The sequence below is a fragment of the Neopsephotus bourkii genome, unplaced genomic scaffold (genome assembly GCF_033783945.1).
Source record: "Neopsephotus bourkii isolate Nb327-2 ecotype Australia unplaced genomic scaffold, CSIRO-AGI_Nbou_v1 NB_678, whole genome shotgun sequence".
Classification (NCBI taxonomy): Eukaryota; Metazoa; Chordata; class Aves; order Psittaciformes; family Psittacidae; genus Neopsephotus; species Neopsephotus bourkii.
The window spans coordinates 2,653,200-2,677,615 of NW_026901177.1; the positions used below are offsets into that span (position 1 = coordinate 2,653,200).

Sequence of the window (24,416 nt, forward strand, 5' to 3'; positions counted from 1 at the left end):
TACGGAGTGTGAGCATTTTAGTAACAGATACAATTGCTAAGCTTGTCAGTTAGCGTCGTGTAAAATGTTGTGGATGATTTTGAGAACCCATCTTTCAGTGTTACCTGGTTTTATTCTCTCCCTAAGGCTTGTAAATCTTTTCAGCCCTTCCCCTCCTGCTTAACTTTTTTGTTTTGGTTTTGGTTTTCCTTTAATGAGACTGCAGGATTGCAGTTTGATTCTTTTCAGATTCTCTGAAATATGTGTAGATAGGCATGCATCTTGTAAGAAAGAGAAATAAAAGACTAAGCGTGTAACTATGAAGCAACCCACAGCATTACCACAGAAGGAAAGTTTCAAGTTTGGATGTAGTAAGGGAAATTCTACCCTATGATTATAGGTAGGCACCTGTGATGTTGTTCATTTCATCACATTGCCTGATAGAAATATAATTAAATGTGAGGGTTTTATCCTACATGCTATGAATTTTGTTAACGTCACTAAAACAAAAAAAAGTGAACGTATTCCGTACATGTAATCTGTAACTCTTTGTGGCACATGCAGTAAATGTTATTTATTAATTTGAAGCAGAATAAAAGAATTTAAGTTAGTGGATTCTTTGATGGTAACATTATGTGGCATAAGTGTCTTCAGAAGTAGATGGCAGTTGGGATCCATGTGAAAAATTACTTTCGTCACTTAGTCATTCTTAAAAGACCTGTTAAGTTTGGCTGTGCATTGAATTCTTGCTTAGCTCTTAGCTCTCTCCATCCTATGGCAAGTTAGTTAACTGTAAACAGGTTTCCTGTTGCAGTTATAGAGAGTCTAGTATAATGATGAATTTCTGGCGTTTTGGGTGTGTTGTGTGTTTGTGTATGCTCAGTGGAGAGTTGTGGAGAGGAAAGAAATTCCTGTTACAGCAGCTTCTTTTGGGGGTTGTGCTACACCACTCTCATTCTGGTTCTTTCTCCTGTTAGGCATCATTTGGGGGGCAGTATCAATTATTTACTTGAAACAGAGTTTAAGTGAATGAAAAATATTTAGTGTAAACTTACATCCTTTGAAGTTTTTATGTTTTAAGTGTTGAAATTGCTTCCTCTTGTTTGTTCAGCCAGCATGATCCGCATAGCCTTTCACTGGCCTTTTGCACTATCATTCATTTAGTGTTAATGTTGTATAAGTGTGTTAAATTTTGCTTCTCAAAATTTTTTGAATTAAGTTTTATCAAAACAGTTGGTATATAGAGTTAGGTTCATAGAAATACAGTATGTAATAGCCTAGTAGAGAACTAAAATTACATTCATACAGGGTCAGGCCCTTTTCACTTACCTTGTGAGCTACTCTGAGGCAATGGTTTTACAGAGGAGGACCAGAACACTTGAAGGCTAGGGTGGTGCTACTGGAGTGTTTTTCTCAGGAATGCAGTAATGAATAAACTGACTTTTATTATGAGAAGAATGATGATCTCCACGTGATGGTATGTAGCATTTACTTCTCATACCTCTAGGTTGTAGTATTTATATGTCTCATTCTGAAAAGGAGAACAATTAATATGTAAATACTAATTAAGCAAATGTTGCAGTTTCCTTATATGTTGTGGAGGCTATTGCCATCAGTTTTCATGACATTCTCCCTTTTCTTGCCTAGGGCGCTTCCTGTAGTTTTGGAGGTTAACGTCCACTCAGCTGTCAGGGGCTCTGCAAGAATAAGGAAGAAGTTTATTTGAATCTCTTTAGAATTTAAACGTGGAAAAGGATTGCTGACCAAAATACTCTCTAGTTCCTCAATCAAAACAAGGAAGAAACATTTTCAAGTCTTATTCAGCTTAGTAACAGACTAAATAGCGAAAGGTTTCTTAGAGGTCAATGATTATTTTTAAGATAATGGAAATTCTGAAATGCTATGTGCTGTTTAGGCATGTGTTGCCTTCCCTGGTCTTAGTCCTTGTTTTAAGGAGGTGTTTGGGATGTTTCAGTGTTATTTGTAATGTATTTTGTGAGCCTTTGTGGCTGGAGCTCAGTATTCAGGAAGTAGTTTGCCGTTTTCATGATCCTCTTCATTTTGGGCAGGGTTATATATTTTATAAATACGCTGTTTGAAGCAGGACGTACTTTCTCTTGATGTGTGGATTCTTTTCTTGGGGTGCCCAGATAGCATTCCTGTTCCTCTGTATTCAAAGGTTTCTCCTTAATCCCTTAGTTTATGTAAAATTGCTCTTTAATGATTTAATCTGTAATGAATATTGGTGGTAGGAATAATCACTATGTTATACAAATACAGGATCAGTAATTGTTCTCATCACATAGGGAGTGTTTAAGTTTTTAAGTTACTTGTGGAAATTAATTCCATGAGGATATTTCAAGGATTTTTTCATATCACATGTTCTTTGTAATTTGTTGGTGTTAAGTTCAGATCCAAAATGGTCAGTTTTGAAAACGCTGCGTGGTTTGATCATAAACTTGTGTTTTGTGGTGGTTTGTTTTGTTTTGTTTTGTTTTTAATCTGGCTATTGAATTTTAGTTTTATACTTTAGCTAACGTTAGAATAAGCTACCACGTCAATACTTAGCCATTTGTAAACCTTAGTCGGAATTCTTGTAAAGATCCCCTTTGTCAATGTGGGCAGTCAAAAAGAACAGAAATTCCTTTAAAGCTACTGTTCTATTCTGTAGTAGGGTTTTGTTTTCAACTAAAAGAATGAGAAGAGGATAGATTTGAAACTGTGCCTCTATTTTTTTTTTTTTTACATAAATTCAATGTAACTAATCAAAAGATAGTCTTTAATTTTTGTTCAATTATTTTCTTGGCTAAGTGTGTATTATAATCAGTAGGAAACAATGTTGTTTTAATGCTTTCAATAAAAAGACTAGTAGAAAAATAGCTTTTACCCTTTTTTCATCCTTTATAATAAATATTGATAGAAACTATCATAATATGGTTTGTGTTACAGGTGGTGTAATACCAAGGGCTGTACTGCTGCCACATCACAATTTTGTGGGGTTTCAGAGAGTAGTTCTGGTAAGGACACTCAATGATTTATCTATTTATTTGTCATAAAAGTGGACTGATAGTTTGGTACAATTTAGTATTAGTAATTGCAATTACATGCATTTACAGTGTTTGTTAGGTTTCAGTTTCTGCAGTCCTCTGAATCTTTACATTATTCTTTTATTCAGTGGTCTTTAACAGCTCCTTTTGGAGCTGTTACTGTCTGGTGTAAACCCATATTCATTTTGTTGAAAGTTGTTGTGGTATAGCACATCAGTCCACAGCATGGAAATATTAATAAATGGATCTTTTGACGAAGCACCTTGTAAAAATCTTATGTCTGCTTGAAGCATGGAGTCACTATTGCCTTAGTGTGTATTAGGTTTTAAAAATTATGTGGGGGAAAATACTGTGTTTTGATCATAGTCCTTTTTTATTTTCAAGTACTAAAAGCTTGGTTTCCTGAAGGAAAATTTGAATATGTGGTTCAGAGGGCAAATACCCAGACCATGAGCTGTGACTAGTCTCTGTGTCTTAAATGTAATGTATGACTTTGTGATTGTTTTCTTTAAATGTATACATCTGCAGTCTTTCTATCATTTCTTTTGATTTTGCACACTTGCCTTAAGCGTATTTTCTTGTCTCTTCTCCAAATGGCCAGAGCTACTTTTTCTGATAAAGGCAAGATTGGTTCTGAACCAGTCTATAGACAGCCATCGTTAAGTATTTTGCAAGAGCGCAATTGAGTATTTGTTCTTTCATCAGTGGATAACTGATAATCACATTTGTATCTGTAGAATCTTTAACATATACTGTAATTTAACAAATGTCTTGTGGGTGTAGCAGATGTCTTTTCTTTCTTTTTTCTTCCTTTTTTTTTTTAAATCACATTTCCTTAAGGTTTTTGGCAAGCTTTATTAGTGTACTATCTTAGGTCTATAGAGGGTACTCAAGACAAAGAGAATTTGTTTTAACGAACCTTATATTGCAAGTAGACCCCCCACAAGGTAGAGAAGGATATTGCTGACTCTTACGTCCTTCCTCTTGTAGGGAACTGTTGTACTGGCTCTGCTCCAACAAGTCACTTAAGCAATTGAAGTTGATGGGACTAGAATATGTTTAAATATTCTTCTGGGTTGATCTATATCCATGTGTACTTTCACAAGCTCCTTGCTTTTTCCTAAAAACAAGGTTGGGTTCATAAGAAATTCTTAATGGGATTCTCTAGTCAGCCTAAGAAGCTGACAGTATGTCTTTCTGTGTTGGAGATTTGGGTGGGATAGGGGCTTGCTTGAGAAGGCTCTGAATTAGGGAAGCAAAAGGTGCTATTTGAAGATGCAAGTGAATTGCTGTAAAGACTGAAGCCATTTTCCCTGCTGTCATTGCATTAGATTGGTCTATCTAAAATATTTGGGCATTGTACTATTAACATTATATGGTTTCCTGCTCTGTAGGTACATTATACCTTGAGCATGAACAAATCACGCATGTAGGCTTACATTAGAGTTTCTAAATCTTGTTGTGGAAGAAAATAAGCTTTCAGATTTAGGTGAGAGAAATGGCATAGTGAAGTTTTGAGAACCATTACTCAAGAATGTTAAACAGCAATTCCGCAAAGAAAAGACATCACAGCTTTATAAATATTGTAAGAAAAGAAAGATGATCGGAGCTCTTTGGAGTCTGAGAAATGCTGAAAATTTTTCAAAATGTTGTGAGCAATTTGCACAGTGCTTATTAAAGTATAATGTCATGTGGAGAAGGCACGGACTTCTTCCTCTCCACCTTATTTTCAAATAATGCTTCTATTACTGGAAATGGGTTAGCAGAATTTTTCATGTGTGGAACCTGTTATTCCTGTGTTTGAAGCAAGGCAAAGATAACCTAATATGGCGCATTTCTTTTTGTGAAAAGCCGCCCTATCTAATTTGTTTAAATCTGCACTAGCAGAACTAGTTCCTGTGATTGCTTAATTCTGCAAAAGATACGGTAAAGGTCGTTTGTGGGACAGTTTGAAGACCATTTCAGTGCGGCTGCCTATGTAATGATAGCCTGCAGTTATAAGACATGGTGCATTTCCATCTGCTAATATTTTAACTTGACTAAGCAAAACTTTTCTCTACACAAAGCTATGATCATGTTTCCAGCTGCACCAGTAGAGAAGACTGTTTAATTCAAAATAGAACCTTCTAGTGGGGGAGACGGGGTTATCCTATTATGCAGATGATGTATCCTCAGGTTTTGAATAGTTTGCTTCAAAGGGCATTAATTAAAAAATTAGTGAGAGCAGATGTCTGATGTTGTCCTGAGCGTCAGAAAGAAGAGGAAATGTCCTGGGTTTGAACTTTTTATCTTAATTGGATCCTTTGTGACTCTCAGCCCATTTGATAAGGTTTTCTTCAGTAGACTCTCTACTACTGCTGTATAAAGCCAACAATTTCAAATTTTAAGGGTTTTATGCATGTGTCTAGGCATTCATGCAATCATTTGCATACCGTTTGGAAGGGTGCTTCCCTCCAGAACAGAAACTTTATATGCAGCAGGCTGCCTCAGTATAGCTTTTCTATACCCCATGTTCTATACAGAAAAACAAAAATAGTGTTCTTTTAAACCATCTTTTAATACTTTATTTTCAATCTCATTGTATATACCTCTACAGGTGTGTTCAAGTTTCTTTTACTGGTCAGACTGTCTGCACAGTGCCAAATTAACAATAAGAACATCATGCTTCTTTAATCTTCTAAGAACATCAGTGCAGTTGCTTCTACAGATACAGATGACTGCAATGTTCAGGAGCAGTCTGGGGCTGTCTTACGGCAGGCATGTTCATTGGATCTCTGGGAATTTTTTCTTCGCAGTAGTATAAATATGCTTACAGACTTAAACTCTGATGAAGTATCAGAACTTGGCATTCATTTAGAGTTGTCCTTAGCCACTTAGTTCGAGTTAGTTAGCTCAATGGAGTTAAAATATTCAATTTTCAACTAGCAAGCAAAGAAACTTGTTTTTTTTTCAGGGCATTCTGTAAAAGACTATCCTTGGTGATTCAGATATTGGAACAGCTCTCAGTAAAAAAAAAAAAAAGGATATATTGCAGGGCATGAAAGATCTGATCAAGGATGATGACTGTATTGCATGTCTCTTCCATGTAATACAGGCATATCGCCTCAGCACATATGCTGTTCTTAATATTCTGCCAAAAGACCCTTGATACAGCTTCATTTAGAGAAAAAAAAAAAAGCAGCTGCTGGAGGCAGGAAGGGACACCAGCTTAATGTCTAGACAAACCTTTGGAGGCACAAGTGAGTTTTTTATTAAATGTAAAGGTACAGTGATTGAATGTCTACATCAAAGGCAATTAACATAGCAGTGGTTTTGTTTACGTCTATCCTGGCAAGGGTCTCAGGTCTGCAGCTCAACTTCTTGTGTGGTTGAGTGTCCAGTGGAATCTGAGGCAGGGGTTATGCAAGTCAATTCATTGCCTCTCTCATTCTTCAGTTATTGTCTCGCGGCCTCCTGGAGAGTTTGTGGCAGAGGCAGCGACAGCCGTGAGAGGCCAACAATGAAAGAACGGTGGACCAGAAATGCCCAGCCCAATCTTCCCAGTAATTTATTTCAGTAGAAGTAAAGCAGTATTTTGCCCTTACAACCTGTACCAGCACCCTTTTTAACCTGCCTCTAGGCTGCTCATTTCTAGAGCCGCCTCAGACACACACCCACTTGACCAGCTGCATTGGCTGGTACAACATCTCTGAGATGTTGCTTGGGTTGTTGTTGCTTTGGTTTTTGATAACATTTTAACAGATTGCATGTGTATTGCAGATTGGTATATATGGCAGTGAAAGAAGAATTGAGAATTTTACATTGCTCTCACATTTTCATTATTTTAGGTTGTAAATAGAAAATAGGATGAGTACTTGATCACGCTGTGTCACAACTGAAGACAAATGAATTATTACATATTGTCTGTGGCTGCAATCAGTCATGTTCTGGAGTGGCTGTGCCTGGTCTCCTTAGGAGAGCTAAGATCATGGATATTAAACTCTTACTTGAGTAATACATGATTTAAATTGAGCAGATAAGAGCAGCTTTGACTCTTTGCATACCAGAAATCATGTTTGTCAGACAGTGTTTGTGTTTTAACTTATTTCACGGGTTTTGAGAGGCACATCAACTTGCTAGAAGAGGCAGACACTTCACATCCTGCTCTTCGTTAGAAGTTAATTCCAATAAGGCTTCTAAGTGATTTAGGTGCTTCTGGGAAATTTAGCTACCCAATTTCGAAGTCCATCTGAGGTTAAATCTTTAGGTGCTAAAGTAGGTGGTTAATTCCTGGATCTACTTTAACCGTCCTTTTTCTAAAATTAATTTGTAAGCATTAAATCTTAATTAGTACATCTCTTTTGTGAGGTATGCTCTGATTTAATAATTTCTTCCTGCTAATTAGTCTTCAATTAAAAAAAAAATAAGCCAGTGTGAAAATGGTTTCATGCAGCCTTTTTGCACTTGATCTTGTTTGGTAACTAGTTTCTGTCATTTAAGTTCAGGCACTGCAATTTGATTATTCTTGAGCAAAAATGTGCAGACAGCTTTTAAAGATTCAAAGCTGTTGTTTGCCCTTTTAATACTGTTGTTGCATTTGGGTTTTATTTGAGAATAGAAGAAAGTTGTGTTGTAGGTGGTATCAGAGTAGTTGTAAGGAAAGGATGCCTGGTTTTGCAGATTAGCAATCTAATAAGACAGGGATAGTGAGGAGTGTGGGAGTAGACATACCTAATGTAGATTCACATATTGAGGGGTTTTTACATTCATATGACCAATTGCAGAAGCATGTTGTCTACTTTTGGTTTTGTGAATGTGTGTGTGGGGGGGGAAGACCTTTAATTTTTATTTTTAAAGGTCCTGAACTCATAATGGTTATTCACCTGCAGATTCCCACAGGCTCATTTCAGGCAGCTTTAGTAAACAGGGATGGATGTGAAAATGCTTGGGTAAAGGAAAGAGTTGAATTTTTAATCTGAGTGTAAACTTTCTTAAGCTTTCTTTAAAACTCTCCATTCATGCATAATGCTGCAGTCAGTCATGACTTACATGTCCTTAAATCTTTCGAGGTGAACATCTTGGGGCTAGAAAGAACTTGTCAGTTTATATTTAATTTATTTGAGACTTTAGGATATCTTTCATAGCTGTAGAGAACTTCAAGCACTAAATCTGATGAATGTTAGCACATATTTTCAATACCGACCAACTGCAGTTAGATTCTCAACATGTTACATATCTGTTAATAGAGAAAAACATGTCTAAAGTACAGAGCATTTCTACTGTTAACATTTATAAGTGCTATTCTGTTTGCCTATGAGTCCATAACTCATGACTAATATTAGCCTTGCCCCAAGTAGTCGGAAGTAATCAGATGCTTTTATTAAAAAAAAAAGAAAGAAAAAAAAAAACAAAACCACAACAAACCCCTGCATTCTTAATACAATTAATTCATTGCCTTCCCTATCTGAAGGGTGCTGTTTGCTTTTTCTTCATCCCAGATTAAAAAATAAATGAATATATATGGCCTTCTTTTCAGTAAGTAGCAAGTTCTGATGTGGTTGCTTTGATTACTGGCCACTAAAGCTGGAGATGTCCTTCCTTGTTAAGGTTTATATTTTCTTGACTTGAAATTGTAATGAATTGCAACTGGAGGATGTTCTCTGTGTCTTGTGAGGTTGTTTGCGTTTTTTCTTTTTTTGACCCCTTGATGGTATTTCCTCACAGGGGTTTTACATTTCATCCTTCATTTTTCAGAAGCAGCAGACTTGGAGCTGTTAGTACTCAACAGAACATCTGCCTCAGGAAAAAATTGGCAGCTTTCTGTGCTCACATAGGATTTTCAGAAGAATTATTTGTTGTCCCAAAACTAGATGCTGTCAGGGTACATAATTCCAGAACTTCTTTTCTCACAGGAAAGCCATATAAGACTAGGCTTAACAATGGGGAAATCAGGTAGGTTTATTTCCTTTTAGGATAGATCAAACCCTCTTCACCTGCTCTGTGAACAGAACACCTTGTTATTTTCTCTCTTCTTTTTTTTTCCCTAATCAAATCACATGCTTATACCCCCAGCACTACAGAAGTTACGTGCTGTGCCAGACAATCCAAGATCTTTTCTAAAATAATGTAGGAGTTAGGGAAGATGCTCACACACACAGAGCAACCCCTTCCCTTGGATCTTCCACTGCAGGAAATGCTTCTGTTGCTCTTTTTATGTAGTTAGTATTATTTATAGGGTAGTTTTGTCAACTTCTGTACTGAAAATAAAATCTACACTTAATACTAGCTTTGTAGGTGCTAAAAAATCTGAGGTGAGAGTGTTCAGGCTCATATGCCAAGGGTAGAGCAAGTGAGTGAGTGGATCCCTTTGTTGGAAAATGTCATGTTCACATAGCTGTCTGTGGCCAGACTGATCTAAGTGCATTTGGTCCTAGTTTTAAGGGTGTTCACTGGAAAGACAAACCAGGTCCCAGAGACATGCAGAAATTCAGGATAATTGCCTAAATGATGATAGCAACCTTAATAAAACATTAAAACCTCTCATTTCACCAAAAAGACACAATTCAAAGCCATGAGGCAGTGGTGGCCTCTAAAGCGTGCTTAAAGACTTAGACTCTACCAAAATTCATTGCTGTTCATTTGAATGCAGTTGGGTCCCCTAGGCAGGGGCTGCTTGGTTCCCCACATGCTCAGCCTCATGAGTACCAGGGCATACTGCAGAGGAAGACTTGGGGTCTTTTTGTGTTCCTTTTGGTTACGGAAAAACTACAGATGTGCAGTGTGGAATGAGCTTCACCAAAGAGGTACCCAGCCTTGTGTTTAATGTGAGTTATAGGTGTCAGCATGGTGCAGAGGGGTGCTGTGAGAAGATGTTGGTTGGTTCTGGCAGGTGTGCTGCTGTTCTGGTTTCTGCACTCAGTCAGATGCTGCTAACTTCAGCCTCCGCTGTGCTGTTACTCTGTGTAGGTATAACTTCAAAGCACCTCAATTTGTTGTTGTTATGGCAGCATTAAAAAACCTTGCAAACCAAGAAAGAGGGAGCCCATTGTGGTAAATACACTGAAGCGAGTCTGGCAAAGGCCTTTCTCTTGCAAGCACTTCAGGACATGACTGAGGGCCCAAGGCTAAACAAACACGGACAAATAAAATGAACAGGGCTTAGTTGGAATAGAAATCACTGTTCTAAAGATTAATTGAATTTTTTTCAACCATCAGAGTTTATTTGTGCAAAATGTTAGCAACTTGTGTAGCAATGGAGAAGTGGTGAAAGAAGAATGTAGAAAAGAAGTGACTGAAGGTAGTACAGATAAAGGCAGCACTCTTGAATGTGGTTGGAGAGATGAATTCAGGAGTGCAGAGTGCATGTAGGCAGTGCATGGTGAAGAGGTGAAAACCAGGGCAAGTGTGTGACCACAGGCTGAAGATCGCATGTCAAATTGAGATGAAAGCCCAGAAGATGAATCACCAGGTTGGGAAAGATGGCAGGTACAGTGGGTAGAAACTGTAAAAGGGTAATGGTATGGGGAAATGGAAGAAGAGTCTATACATCTGTCTGAAAAAGTCCCCAGTCAAAACAGAGTTGCTATTGTAGGTGTGCAGGGATATCTTTCCACAGATGCTTATAAAACTACGTGTGCTGTTTTATTATCATCAGGCATCAATATAAACTTTTTAATCATAACAAACATAATTAGGCCAGACTACATGGTCACTAATCACTGTTCCACAGTGAGATTTCCAGAATACACGTACCAACCAACCCAAAACCACAAATAGTTGAAAACTGACCAACTATGAAAGTTTGCCCAATCTTCAGTAGTTTTCCACTGATAAATAAGTAACATCAGTCCAAGCTCAGAATGAATCATTTTTTGTAAGCCATCAGTATGCAGGTCAGAAGCAGCAGCATAGTGAAAAACTGTGTCACTGTTAGTGCACCAGTATCCATCAGCTAGAGCAATTGATGTAGATGTAATCACTGTCTCTAACAGAAATAAAGTCAGGGTAATGGAACATTGTCACAGGATCAATGTCTCCTGTTTTGAAAATAAACCCCCTCAGCTTTGCCTTTGCATTTATGTACCAGCAGGCGACAACATCATTCAATTTAATTGATGCAGTCCCTTAGAGCCTTGAATGATCTATTGTGGGAGCATCAGGAACAATGTATTGGAAAAATGGTACGTTCTTGATCAGGCTTACAGGCTGTGTTATTTGGTGAGTTTTCCAGCAGTGAAAATGAGAATAAATCAGCTAAGAGCAGAAACTTAGCACAGTGTGGAGATCTTTAACTCTGTTTAACAGTTTAATTTCTACACATTTTTGATCAGAAAGTTCAAAACATAATTCTTATACTTATTTTAGTGGTGCATGGTCACAAATAGAAGGCATTTCTTGGACATTGCTGCTCCCCTACCTTAATCTCAGCAGAAGCTCTTGATAGGGCTCATTTTGACTGACTCAGGAGTTCTTCTCAATCTGTTATTTTCTCTGAAATTTTTACACAATTTGATCCAAGCAAGGATTACTGGGTGTGTTCCCACATTCATCCATAATTATTTTTTTTGCTAAGGCTTTAATGCAGCATGGGAAATTAGCAGTCATATAGTTGTATGCTTAGAACTGGGTGCTTGCCAAAGAGGTACATTTCATGGGATTTTAAACAACACAGCAGATAATTCTTCTTCCAGTTTTTGTCTTTCTTGTATTTGATTCCAGCAACCTACTGTTATTCTGTATCTAGGTCCAGAGAATATTAGTGCGCCATTATTTTAGCACGTAAAGCCAGTTAAAAATTCTACAAAGCCTTTTGGGGATAGGGTCTGTTAGTTTGATTGCAGAAGTCTCCATTTAAATTAGGTGTTCGTGAAGGATTCTAACTCTGTCTAAAGGGACAACTTTCTAATGACCTAAGAATGGAAACTACAGCTTGCTTGATGTTGCCACTGTTTCTTTGATGATGCCACCAATAAGAAAATTCTTCCTTTCTGGGGGACAGATGCCTCTCTCTGGAGTAACAACAAGCATTTGTTTGGTATTTCCCTCTTCATTACAGACTTACGTATATTTAGCATACAGAGCCTAGAATATGGACTCTGCAGGACATCTTGTGAAGTAATCAATACTGGCTGAACCGGTACTGCTGCTTTCCCAGGTAACTGTGCTAATTCTGGTCATCGATCAGAAGCTATCTGTTTCTGATCAGTTTTACAAATGTTGCATTTCCAGTTTTTCTGCTATGGACATCTGCCCAACTTCTGTGCAGGTAGGACAGTCTAACCCTGTAGGTCATCCCATCAAGCTGTGGCTTCCTTCTTTCCAACAAAATGCCTTTAGCCTGGATGAGGTGTTTTATTAAGGAGAATATCATAACATTTGGTTATATTTCCTGGAGCACTCTAAAAATTATTCAAGTATTGAAAGAGGTTGGTGATTTAGCTTTTTAACTACTACTTTTGAACAGTTTTCATTTAATCCTAATTTGCCTGCATCAGTGAGTCTGTGATTAAAAAACCTCCCCTTAGCTGCCCCCAGGAGAGTGAGATGAGATGCTTGGGCTTGGGATCTTGTGGGAATTTAGGGAGGAATGGCTTTGATGAAGTAGTCAAAATTGAGGCAGGTTTTTCTTCTGCTGGTGGTTTTACTGGAATATGGGTGCATGTGCTGAGCAGCTAGGTTTGTCTTTTAATTTTTGAGGAATAGCATATTTGCTTCTCAAGAAAGATGTATCCCTACTTACCTCCATTTCAATAGGGTTGTAATTATCTTGCATAAGAGTTGTGTCTGGAAAGAGATGTCTATTTTCATTGTTCCCCAAACATTTGTAAGGTCTTTAAAATACTAATATACAGTAACCATTTGCTATTCTAATACAGGAAATAAGGAGAAAAATGTCTCCCCTAAACACTTCATTCCTTCTTGTGTTGCCCTATAGCAAGATAAAAAAGATGTTTAAGAACCTAGAGAGTGCTGAAGAAAGTGTTGGTACCAGAAATATCCTTCGTTAGTCAGTCTAGGCATTTACAGAATATGGCAGCCAGGAATCACTGCAAAATGCCATATAGCTGCCCAGGAAGACTCTAGAAAGCATAAAACTTTGCAGCTTTGTAGCCATAGCCCTGGAAATATGATACTGAATATACTGTGGCTTGTTTCTCTACAGAAACATCCGGAATCCCAGTCTCCTGGGTCATGCAGCATATGACTTTGGGGAGGAGATTCATGGTTCAGTAATTAAATACTACTTTGCTCTAGGCAAAACCAACAAATGGGCTTCATCTGCAGCTTATTTTGTAATAGTACTCAGGACTGCACTTGGCATTTCTGGGGACTGAGTACTCAGATAAGTAGGCAGTATATTTAGCTAAGGTTTTGGGTGGTTTTGGCAATTTTTTTTTTTCTTCTTCCTTTCAGGGCTGTAATTCTTGTTCTTCAGAAAATTTCAGACTGGCTTTGTCATCTTGTATGCTTCATACTCTCAAATTGGCACAGAAAGACAGAGGCTGTTGCCATAAATTAGGTCACTAAAGCTGAAGTACAGAATACAAATATTTGTCGCCTGAGCTAAGGAAAACAATTCAGATGAGGAAAGGAAAAAGTATTTTTTTAGTATTTGGAAATGAAGCTGTATTTTGAGATTAAAAGCAAAGCAGTATTTAGAACACGAGAAGCATTTTGTTTAAGTTGCTAGAAGGAAAACTAGTAAAGCTTGATCATGTGGGAAATCAGTAAGAAGGTTCACTAGGTGAAAGTACAGATTTCTTTCTTTTTTTTTTTTTTGCAAGTTCACATTTGACATAGATTATTGAATCTTAAAATTAAGAAGGGCACATTTAGGTAATAGCAATTTAGATATAGGTAAAAATGCGGAAAATAAGATAACTTTCATTTTGAGATATATTACAGCAAAGCTTGTACATTTCAGTTAAAAATCATTTTCCTTTAAATTCAGGAGGTTAGAAAGAACTCCTAATTGCAGATTGTCAGATAGTAGAACTTTAATAAAGGCTCATTTATATTGTGCCCAATGCAGTATTGCACCTTATCTCTAAAGTGAAGATGTGAAATAGGAGTGTTTAGAGCTATCAGTTGAAGTGGTTAAAGAAAACTCAACCTTTTTTTTTTTTCTTCTTTTTAAAGTATGAGAAAATGTTCTTTTGATTGAAATTGATGTCTAATAAATTCTTACAGAGAAGGACATACAACATTGGTCGTGCACTGCCTGCTTGACATACCGGAACCACCAATTTATTTTACGAGTTTTCTTTTATAAACTATTTCTAAAGGGCTATACATAACTCTATTTTGAATATAGTCTTACTGAGTTCAGCAGCTATTTGGGGTAGACACACCACATCTTGGGAAGAGTCTTTGGAGAATGCCTTTGTACAGCATCAGTCACCAACAGCAGCATTTTGTGGAGTCCTGGTTTAAAACTCCAGTTCTGCAAGGTACTCACATGGTAGATTTAGTACCCAAATTAAGTCCTTCTGAAACCTCATGCATCCAGTATTTCACCTGGTCTGAGTGGCTGGACTTAAATAGCAACCCTTTTCACTTTATTCAGCGCCTCTGATTTGATAAATCCAAGCAGACTTGGTGGCATTGGTACCTCACAGTCTTAATCGACCTGGATGCAGTTTTATCAGCGCCTTCCTGAGCTATGGTGTATTGTCTGTCTCCTGAGTCACCATGACAGCAAGCACTTAGCTGTTGAACTCAGCAGGTAGATTTGGCAGGCTGAGGGGATCCGGCGTTAGTTGCAAAGTGTAATGAAGAGGAATTGTGTATCGCATGCAGGACTTCATTTTTATTCTTGAGAGAGGTAATACAGATGTAAAACAGAATTGTAATAAAAATTTCCAGAGGACATTTACACAATTTCAGGGGTTTGGGGAAGAATTAAAAAATTTCCAGGTTGGGTCATGTAACTTGCTTTTTTTTTTTTTTTTTTTTTTTAATAAATCATCATAGTCATTTAAAAAAAAAGATTCTTAAACAGCAGTTAAAAAAAAAAAGGTATCATTGTCTGTGGGCACACATGCTGGCAAAATATTTGTCTGGATTTCTTGTGAAAGAAGGAAAAAGGACTAGGGGCAATATTTCTGTTGTAGGGGATTTGTTGTTTCTGTAGCCATGCTTCTGTTTATATCTGAACACTGAACATTTTTCAAAGCTACCCAGAGCATTATCTGTTCCCTTTAACTTACCACATTTGGTATCAAACTAATGATTGGTATGTTTTGGGGAAGTATGATTCACAGCAGCCTGCCAGGTTTTTCTGTTATCCTACCTAATTAGGATCTGTTAGAGCCCACCTAAAACTGCGGAAATACTGCTTTCTTAGGCTGTTGTTTGATGATATAGTAGATTTGCTACAGTTAGATTTATTATATGTTATAAAACCATGACTGAGAGATACAGGGCACTAATCTGATGTACGAACTCTCTCTGCTAGTTCAGGTTTGTTTATTAAAAAAAAAAGAAAGAAACAAAACACCTATTAGGCCAAGAGCCATATCAGGTGGCATCTGTTCTCCAGCATTTAGCATGAACCTGGAAGAAGAATACAAAGCTAGCGTGAACTTGCAGTGTAGAATAATAATTTGTAAGAAATGCAATCAGTTTTGTACTGTTGGGCTTCCATTAGTCTGCAGAGGCAGTGCTTGTGATAGTGAAACTTAATCTCATTATAATGGATTTTACTTGTAAATTTTGTCCCAGGTATGAAAGTGTAGAATGGTCCTCAAGGGATGGACAAGCCTCTGCGACACCTATGTGTCTGAGTTACTGTAGGCTTATTATAAGAAGTACAGGCACATTTTTGCTCTGTGGAAGCTAAGTCAGAGTTGGTATGTTGGCTTTAGGGCAAGAAACCTCGTTTCCTTTGAAAAAAAGTAGTTGTGGGATTTCTAAAACGTATTCAGAGTTGGAATGGGTAGGTCAGTTTGTCTAAAGCAGACACGTGCGTCTTGTCTGTTCCTGTCCTGTGGTAGTTCTTGAGTAGATCTTGAGGCCAGCAGCTGTATAGACAGTTGACTTTTGTGGCTGATACGTTTTATTCCTGATAAATTTTGGGAGTTCAGAGACTTTCTATAGCAGTATTAAAAATTACTTGGAGTATCTTGGTACTGTGCTGATTCTAATTGAACAGTGGTGTTACAAACCACAGGCTTAGGAAGGGGATTGTACTGGTTTTGGCTGGGAATCCTACAGATAACCAGTGGTTTCAGATGACTGAGGGAGAACAGGGTGATGGGTTAGCTATGCTGTAATACAGTTTCACTGGCACTGTGGCACTGCTGAACGTTGCAGTGACATGTGTGGATTGAGAGACAGGTGTGCGGAAGTGGGCTCTGTTTGAGCAATTAATATCAATCCTGGTGTGGTCCTAGGGACTGGAAGCCTGAGACCAATAGGGGCATGATTTGTAAGCCTTTGTGCACATCCTTTTTTAACCCATGTTTTAATTCTGTTTGTTTGTTTTAATCCTATTTGTACTGATAAAAAATCTACTTCACATGCACTGTGACTGCTCCAACGTGCAAAACAAAAGTAGAGGCAAGTGGGAGAGATTTCCTTTAAAAGCGCACTTGGAGCTAAAACAGTAGTGTGGGTGCATCATACTTTGCTGTGTTTCCTGTAAATTCATGGAATGTTTGGATGAAGACTTGGAATTTTTATAAGGGCCAGAAAAAAAGTCCTCAAGGATCTTGTTTTATTTTCAGAATGGATTTGGGGCATAGAGATATTGTGAGATATTTTTAATGGGCTTTGCAAATTAGGCTAGAAATTTAAGACTGACAGGAATCATGTGTCACATCTATTTATTTTTGGCTCATTTTTCTGTCCTTTTGGTTATTTAGTTCTTGTATCTAAAATAAAAAGCAATATTAATATCTATGAAGTGCCAAAAATAAGTACTTGATTGCACATATAAATAGGGGAGTTAGGGAAAATACACCAGCATTAATGAAGTAGATTTGTTAGTACGTGGAGTGTGTACATGCATGGGTGCATACATAAAGGTAAATTTTTTTTTTTTTTTTGCTTTTCCTCTACTTATTTTCTGCCTTTCCTCCTCTGTTCATGTTTATGTTTCCGTTTACATGACACCACGAAGAAATCTTCTCTGTCACCTCCCAAACAAAGCCTGGGGCTGTGTTGGGGCATTAGGGAAACTGTTGTTCATGTGCTTCATAGGTTAGGGGTTTTACTTTCCTTCCCATTACTGTTTTTAATTTGGCAGACATCCTTGGTAAGTTGTAACTTCAGCATGAAGGGGAGGCCATGCGTAATGAGCACTGAGAGCAATATGGCTGGTGGCCCTGGGGTCAGTGGATCCCCTCCCCATCCTGCCTCTGCTCCGTTTCCCCATCATCCTCTTGCTGCCACAGTCTCAGGTCGTTCCTGCTGATTACATCCCAGGAAGTTGTGAACGAAGAAGGAGGCAGCATGGTTCCCAGGGCTAGGAACAGCAGCAGCTTCACCATCATGTGTGATGGGGTTCATGCAGCTCTGACCTGCTTCTTCATCTGTCTGCAAAGTCTGATCCTGAGGCTGGAGGTGGCTATGTTGCAGAGCCCTTTGCTGGGGTATTTGGCTCAGCCCTTGCTTTCAAGGGTTGGCAGCATAAGCCCAGCAGTCAGAATCAAGCTTGGTATCAATTCCAAGTTTGTCAAGCAGAAATAATTATTGTATCCTCTGCTATCTGTATTTTTGCTCTATTTTCTCTTTAATGTGATAGTTTACTTTTGGGATGGGCAGGAAGGTGGTTTGGTGTTGCTTGATCTGTTCGCAGTTCCTCACTTCCCTTGACTGTGTGTTTGCTGAGTGATGGTTGTCTCCAGGGCTGAATGACTGGGCCTGTGAGGAGGGATAAATACAGAAATATTTTCACAAAATTTAAATACGCATAAAAAAAATAACGGATAAAACAATATCGTGGTAAAAAAAACTGGAGCTTTTTGAGCCCTTTTCGTTTTCATGTCCTCATGAGGCAAGCTGTGTATTTGTTGAACACATTTCTATTTTCTGGACTTTAGAGTACCAAAGCCAGTGTTGCACTGCCACCTCTTGATAGCTGGGCAGGACAGCATGTGGCAGTACTTGCCTTACCAAAGCATCTTCTGGAAAACACTGTGAACTAGCCTTGAAAAGTGGTGCTCATTTGACTTGGACAGGTTGAATAACGCTTTTGACAGACAAGCAAAATGTTAGCTTTTATTTTCTTTAGCTATCCAGCTCCATAATGGGTGAAAATACGTGGCATCTCCACAATTCTCCGGGGGAGGGGGGGGGGGGGGCGACGACATGACACGGGGGGGGGACATTATTAAACACGCAGGTCATCTCTGTGTGGCAAATGGCATTTTCATCTGATTTCTGCATTTTGATCTACCTTCTCAATGATGCAGTAAGATTTAAAAAATCAGTAACAGATCTATGAAGTACACTGTTTGTGCACGTATGTAATATATAAAGGCTTCTTTACGAGTCTTCAGAAATTTAGTTACCTTTTTTTTTCCTAAGAAGAATATTGTTTCTCTTCATACAGAACTTCTCTAAGAAGCAGTCTTAAAGATAGTTTCCACCAGGTGTGACAAAAAAACATTGCTAAATAAAATGTTTGGTCTTGCACATGGCAGAATCAGTTGCTAATGCATGAAATGGCTAAAAATTACATTCATTTCACACACTGCTCAGTAAATGAGCCATCAAGGTATGTTGTAGTTTGGCAGGTATACCTTGTATGTCAGACAACGCTGGGGGCTGTGGAGGGGTGAGGTGGCTTGAGTATCAAAGCACCTTTCTTTGCAAGTTGTGTTGCACTGTCTAGAAGCTATTGCACTTCATCAATTATTTTTTCATGTAGAAATGAGATGGATTTAAGTAGCTCTGTATTTGTATTTATTTCTTTAGTCAACTAACCCCATCTTTCTTACCTTTGGCAGCACAGTATGCTCAAGCATGAAACGTGGGTTTCTGTGAACACATCCAGCATCGTTTACAACCCCCCATTTTCCCTGCAGGATAACCCCAGCTCTCCCACCAGCCCCTACTGGGTCTGAGCCCTCCCTGTGCAGCTCTTGGGCTGCGTTACTTTTCCCGGTCCCACTTCAAGTTAGGAAGTTAAAGTTAAGAAAATAATGTTTTCCTCCAGCTATTAGCTGGGAGGTGGCCACATGGCTATGGTGGGTTTGGGGGTGTCCATGTGGTCACTGACTCACCAGTGTTCATGTGTTTTGACCTTTTGATGTCCAGGTACATCCTGTAGCCTCTCTTATTCTTGAGGAGTTTAATTGGGTCTTTCTTCTACAACATTATGGGACTTCTGGAAAGTCACATCTTGAAGAGCTCTTCCCACCATCAAATTTGTTTGCAATTGACTGTTAAAATTCAGAAGTCAGATGATAAGAAAGAGAATGTGGTTATTTTCTCCTATTTCCTTGGGAAATCTTGCTAGGAAAAGATACCTAGAAAGAATATGTATGGCAGCCTTGTAATGCGAATCATAGAATAGTTAGGGTTTGAAAGGACCTTAAAATCATCTAGTTGAACCTCCCTGCCATGGGCAGGGCCACCTCCCACTAAACCATGCCACCCAAGGCTCTGTCCAACCTGGCCTTGAACACCGCCAGGGGTGGAGCATTCACAGCTTCCCTGGGCAACCCATTCCAGTGCCTCACCACCCTCACAGTAAAGAATTTCTTCTTTCTATGCAATATAAAATCATAATCTCATCCAATCATAATCTCACAGTTGTTGCTTATTGTCGTGTTAACTGCTTTCCCACTTTGGGCAACAGTGGTGAGTTGCCTTACCACGCAGCCATGTAGCAAGAACTCTTTATTTCAAATGAACAGGAAAACCTGTTCTGTGGTCCCATTTTTTATGTCAGTTCCAGGTTGAACTGTCAAATAAAAGTAGGAAAGTCCTTCACCTTCTCAGACTGCAGTTCCATAGGAGAAAGTGATAGTTGTGGGTGGCTGGGTAAAAACCTTGATGCTACTGAAAAGTGTTGGGTGGATACTAGGAACAGGAGATGGACTTTATTTCATACTGTGTTGTGGATCTGATGTTTTTATTATTTACTAGATGCTATAGAAAGATGAGGATTATCGAATGTTCAGAAGTCTTGAGAATGTTCTCAAAAATAGGGCTTAAAGTTAGGAAAATAATGTTTTCCGTCTCTGCTATCTTGTGTTTTAAAGACTGCTGTTGCTTCATATTTTCAAACTTTGTCATCCAGAAGCATGTGTTGTCTGATACAGTATTTGTCATGCTGAATATTTACTGTTAATAAAATCAAGGGAAAATTGTGTGTATGTCCATCCATATTTTAAAGCATTGATTGAAAACCTAGAGAAATGTTACTAAAAATGGTCTGGTTAAAGCTTGTTTCTTATTTTGAGAATTCCTTTTGCAAAGCCTAAGTGTATGGCTGAGATGTTTTCTAATTTTTAGTGGAACTATCTGGGCTTTCTTTGAACAGATACATGGTACAACCCATATTGCACCTTTTTACTAGAGCAGGAGTACCTAAAAATTGAAAAGGATGAGAAAGTAAAAGTGGGATCTTGTCTGGATACCGGTGTGAAACCAAGGTCTAGGTCTTTGTTATACAGGTAGAGAGAAATCCACATTTTGAAAAACATGTTCTATAGCAGCAATGTTGATTAGATGATACTCACTTGATTATTTCTTTTAAATCCATGAATTGAGGCCTTTTTAATACTGGTATTAAGCAGCATAGTTCCCAAGTCCTTACCAATTTGTGTCACTTGAGAATCTGCCCTTCAATATTTAATTTACTGACCTTTATGTTGTGGTGAGAGAAATTACTTTTTCATGACTAGACTTATTTGCATTATAAAATAAAAGCATTGTCTATGCTGCCAGGGAGCTACTTACTTTATAAATACAGTGTTTGTTGAGAAATACATATTAAGAATTAAACATATTTAATTGACCTACTTCTTTATTTTCAGGGTTGTGTCCTTTGTTGTGACCTCATGGTTTAACTGGGAATAAAGATGAGTATAAGCAGTGATGAGGTTAACTTCCTGGTATATAGATACTTGCAAGAGTCAGGTGAGTTCTTACAATTCTGGTTGTTAAATAATGCATTATTTACTTGGTATTCATCTGCAACTGGCTTTAGCAAATGTGGACTCGTTTAATTATTTTGCCAGTAGGCATGTGCTTCTGTCTGAACTGTTTTTTGGTGTTTTTTCTCAGTAAGAGAATGAATTTCTGCCAAGTTACCGTCTGTAATTTAATCAGATTTAGTCATTTGGAATCTTCAGATGGCAGTCAACCAACCAAGGATTGCTAGAAATGCATTTTCCTGGAGATCCCTTATCTACAGGATGATGATGATACTTCACACCATTTTCATTGGGGCTGCATGAAGAAGAAAAAAGGATGACCACCAAAATACTGTTTTTTCCTTTTCTGTCTTGGAGTAATGGTGCTCCTGTGAGCTGCTCTTACATGGCTGAATTCCTTACCCGAATGTGACTGTGGGGGAGGGCAGATGTTTCTGTATTTCAAAGGAAGAAGTGGCAACTGTGCCGGTGTAACTTGTATCATTTGAAGTGACTCCTGAGTTATGAAAATCCTTCCTCCCTGCAGGAGAATTTCTTGGAGGATTTTGTCCTTTAGTGTCAGGCTAGCCAAAGCTTTTTGCTTCTTAGGAATAAGAGCCAGAGATGGTTGAATACTGCCGAACTTGACAAGGAACTTCTGTCCTGTCATATTTGTCCAAACTGGCTGTGTCTGGAAAATACAAGATAGAATGCAGTAGTGTTCCCTTGACAGTTTAAAACTTCCCAAACCCTGTTGGATTAGCAGTTTGTGTTGCATATTTGGGTTTCTAGATTTAGCCATGTGGTTGGAGAGGGATTTGCAGTGTTTTTTTTTGGTCTTGAAGCTACGTAAAAGACATTATCTTTTACTTACAGCTGTGATACCAATTGCCTAAAGCAGCCTACATTTAGAACAGGTGATCTGGCTGGAAATCAGGGCATGCCCCAGGAAATGAACAAGTGATGATTGTCAGTTGGCAGGAGGGAATATGACCTTAGCAATACATTAAAAAAAAGCCAGAATATTAAAGCAAAACACCCTCCCCCCGAATCCCAATGTTAAGGTAACAATGTAAGGACCAGCTTTAATGTGTATGTTACTTTGTTGTTTCAACAGCTACTGTTTCTTAGTTTTGTTCAGTGATTGATAGGTGGCTTCAGGGTTCTTGAAAATGCATTTGACTGATGTAACATCTGCGCACTGCTTATGTCCACTGCTCATGGATTTCTCAAACTAAGGCAAAGCAGCACAAGGAGCAGTGGTGGACAGCAGAGTTTTTCAGTTTCTGCTTGTCAGAAGAAAGCAGAAGCTCATTGTTCCACCTGAATTTACTGAAAACTATTACAAGTTCTTATTCATATTGCTTTTGTTACAGAAGCCAAACTTACAAAATTGCTTTATCATCATTTGAAAGTTTGCAGTCAGCTTCTTAGTTACCTGACAGAAAAAAATAGCAACCAAAAAAACCCACAAAAAACAACAACAAAAAAATCAAAGGAGTTTAAGAAAAAAATTCTGTGTCAGTAAAGTTAATTTGCTGAAACAACTGTTTTTCTCTTGGTTTAATTTTCCTTTTCAGGATGATCAAATAAATAGCAAGCCACTAGGAGTGCTGCACCATAGCACGCTTGCTGCTTAATCAGTGCACAATACTGGTGTAGTTCGAAGTGCCAAAACATATATAATTATGACAGAACTGTACCATGAATGGAACTCTGTTCTACATACAGATTCATTTCACTTTCATGTATAGCAAATCAGTGAGTGTAAATAACAAGTAAGTCTTGGTGTATTGGAGAGAGATATTTTATTATATGCTGTGTGTGATACAATACATATATATAGTTTGAGAATATGTAAGTATATGTAAATGCTATTGCAAATTGTGTATTTTATGTTTTTTTTTGTATTTAGTCACTCAGAAATGCTTTGCCAATGATACTGTAATTAATAACTTCTGTGTTTATATATAAACTTTGTTTTTCTCTTTTTGTACATTTAAGCTAAAAACATAAGAGAAACAACAGAGGTGTTTTTATGAGTTTTTTTGTAGTTCATAAACATACTATAACTTTGTATAATTTGCATAGGTTTGTAAACAGAAGATCCTGCAGTGGTGTGGCAAGTAGCATTGCCGATAAATCAATTATGATGTCTTTGCCTTGTCTTTAGGGTTTTCCCATTCAGCATTTACCTTTGGTATAGAGAGCCATATCAGCCAGTCTAATATAAATGGTGCTCTGGTGCCACCAGCTGCTTTGATTTCCATCATCCAGAAAGGTCTGCAGTATGTAGAGGCAGAAGTCAGTATTAATGAGGTAAGGAGGCTTTGCCTGCAGCAGCATTATGTCCTTGCTTGCAGTAAGTTTGAATGTTAGTATTTTTTCTTAACTTTCTTGTATCCTATTTATTTACTTTTACTTCAGATTCCTTACTGCTGGTGTTCACCATGACTCCAGTGGTGGAACCAGAATGGACTGACATAACTGGGTAGGGGTTCTGCCCAGTGCAGCCACACAACACCAGGCATGGTGTTCTGGCTCATTGCTTAAAGGTCCGTTGTCTGTAGAGTTTTTACCCTAATATATTGTTGTAGTAAAGCAATAAGATAATAATTGAGACAAGTAACCTCTTTATTTTTGTAGACTTGCACTAGGGAGGTGGGAGAGCACTATGTACCTCTCATTTAGGTGATGTATCATTATAATGAAGTAATGAGAGGTCAAAGGCAAGGTTTCCAGATAGAGAGGGGGGTTTAATTTGTGGCAGGAAGGATGAAGGTATATGCCAGTTTGCTTGTTCGCCTCTGCTGGCTAATTCATCTTTAGTAGGATCTATTAAATTTGATGTTTAAGTAGTTATTCCAGCAATACAGAAAGCTATGTGTCTTCCTGCCTGATGGTGTAGATCCTCACCCTCAGTTTCCATTCTCATTTATGCCTGGAAGGTTAGCAGCATTCGTATGTGTCAGTTATATTACAGAAGGAAAGTGGGTTTTTTACTAATTCTGCTCTCTTTCCAGTCTCCTTTATGTCTGCTGTGTATGTGTAGTTTTCACAGTCCCAGTGAAGCAAATCCTTTCCCTTAGGAAGCCTCAGAAAAATAAAGCAAGTGATTGGAATAGAAGGGGACTCTGTATTTATTGCAAGTAATCCTTCTAGCTCCTAAAAATAGATCCTTACAAAGCCCTAGCATATGTATCATGGTATTTTTAACTGGGTCTTGTCCATTTCAGGATAAAATTCTTTCTTGCTATTTGAAAGCATGCCAGCACAGTTTAAAAAAAGGAAGAAAACTAGTCAACTCTCCAGATAATATGTT

At 38.1% G+C, this 24,416-nt stretch overlaps 1 protein-coding gene across 8 annotated transcripts in view; it reads left to right on the forward strand.

Annotated features, from left to right (window-relative positions):
• TBL1XR1 (TBL1X/Y related 1) overlaps positions 1 to 24,416 on the forward strand; it is a 115,078-nt gene that overhangs the window by 71,458 nt on the left and 19,204 nt on the right. Inside the window, exons 3-7 of one of the 8 annotated variants that reach the window (XM_061353562.1) lie at positions 1,627 to 1,840; positions 2,929 to 2,996; positions 20,500 to 20,632; positions 20,996 to 21,098; positions 23,268 to 23,413. In XM_061353562.1, coding sequence (XP_061209546.1) covers positions 21,041 to 21,098; positions 23,268 to 23,413 — 204 coding nt within the window. In that variant the 5' untranslated portion in view covers positions 1,627 to 1,840; positions 2,929 to 2,996; positions 20,500 to 20,632; positions 20,996 to 21,040. The remainder of the gene's footprint in view (positions 1 to 1,626; positions 1,841 to 2,928; positions 2,997 to 20,499; positions 20,633 to 20,995; positions 21,099 to 23,267; positions 23,414 to 24,416) is intronic. The other 7 variants (XM_061353560.1, XM_061353561.1, XM_061353559.1 and 4 more) reach the window with 7 other exon arrangements.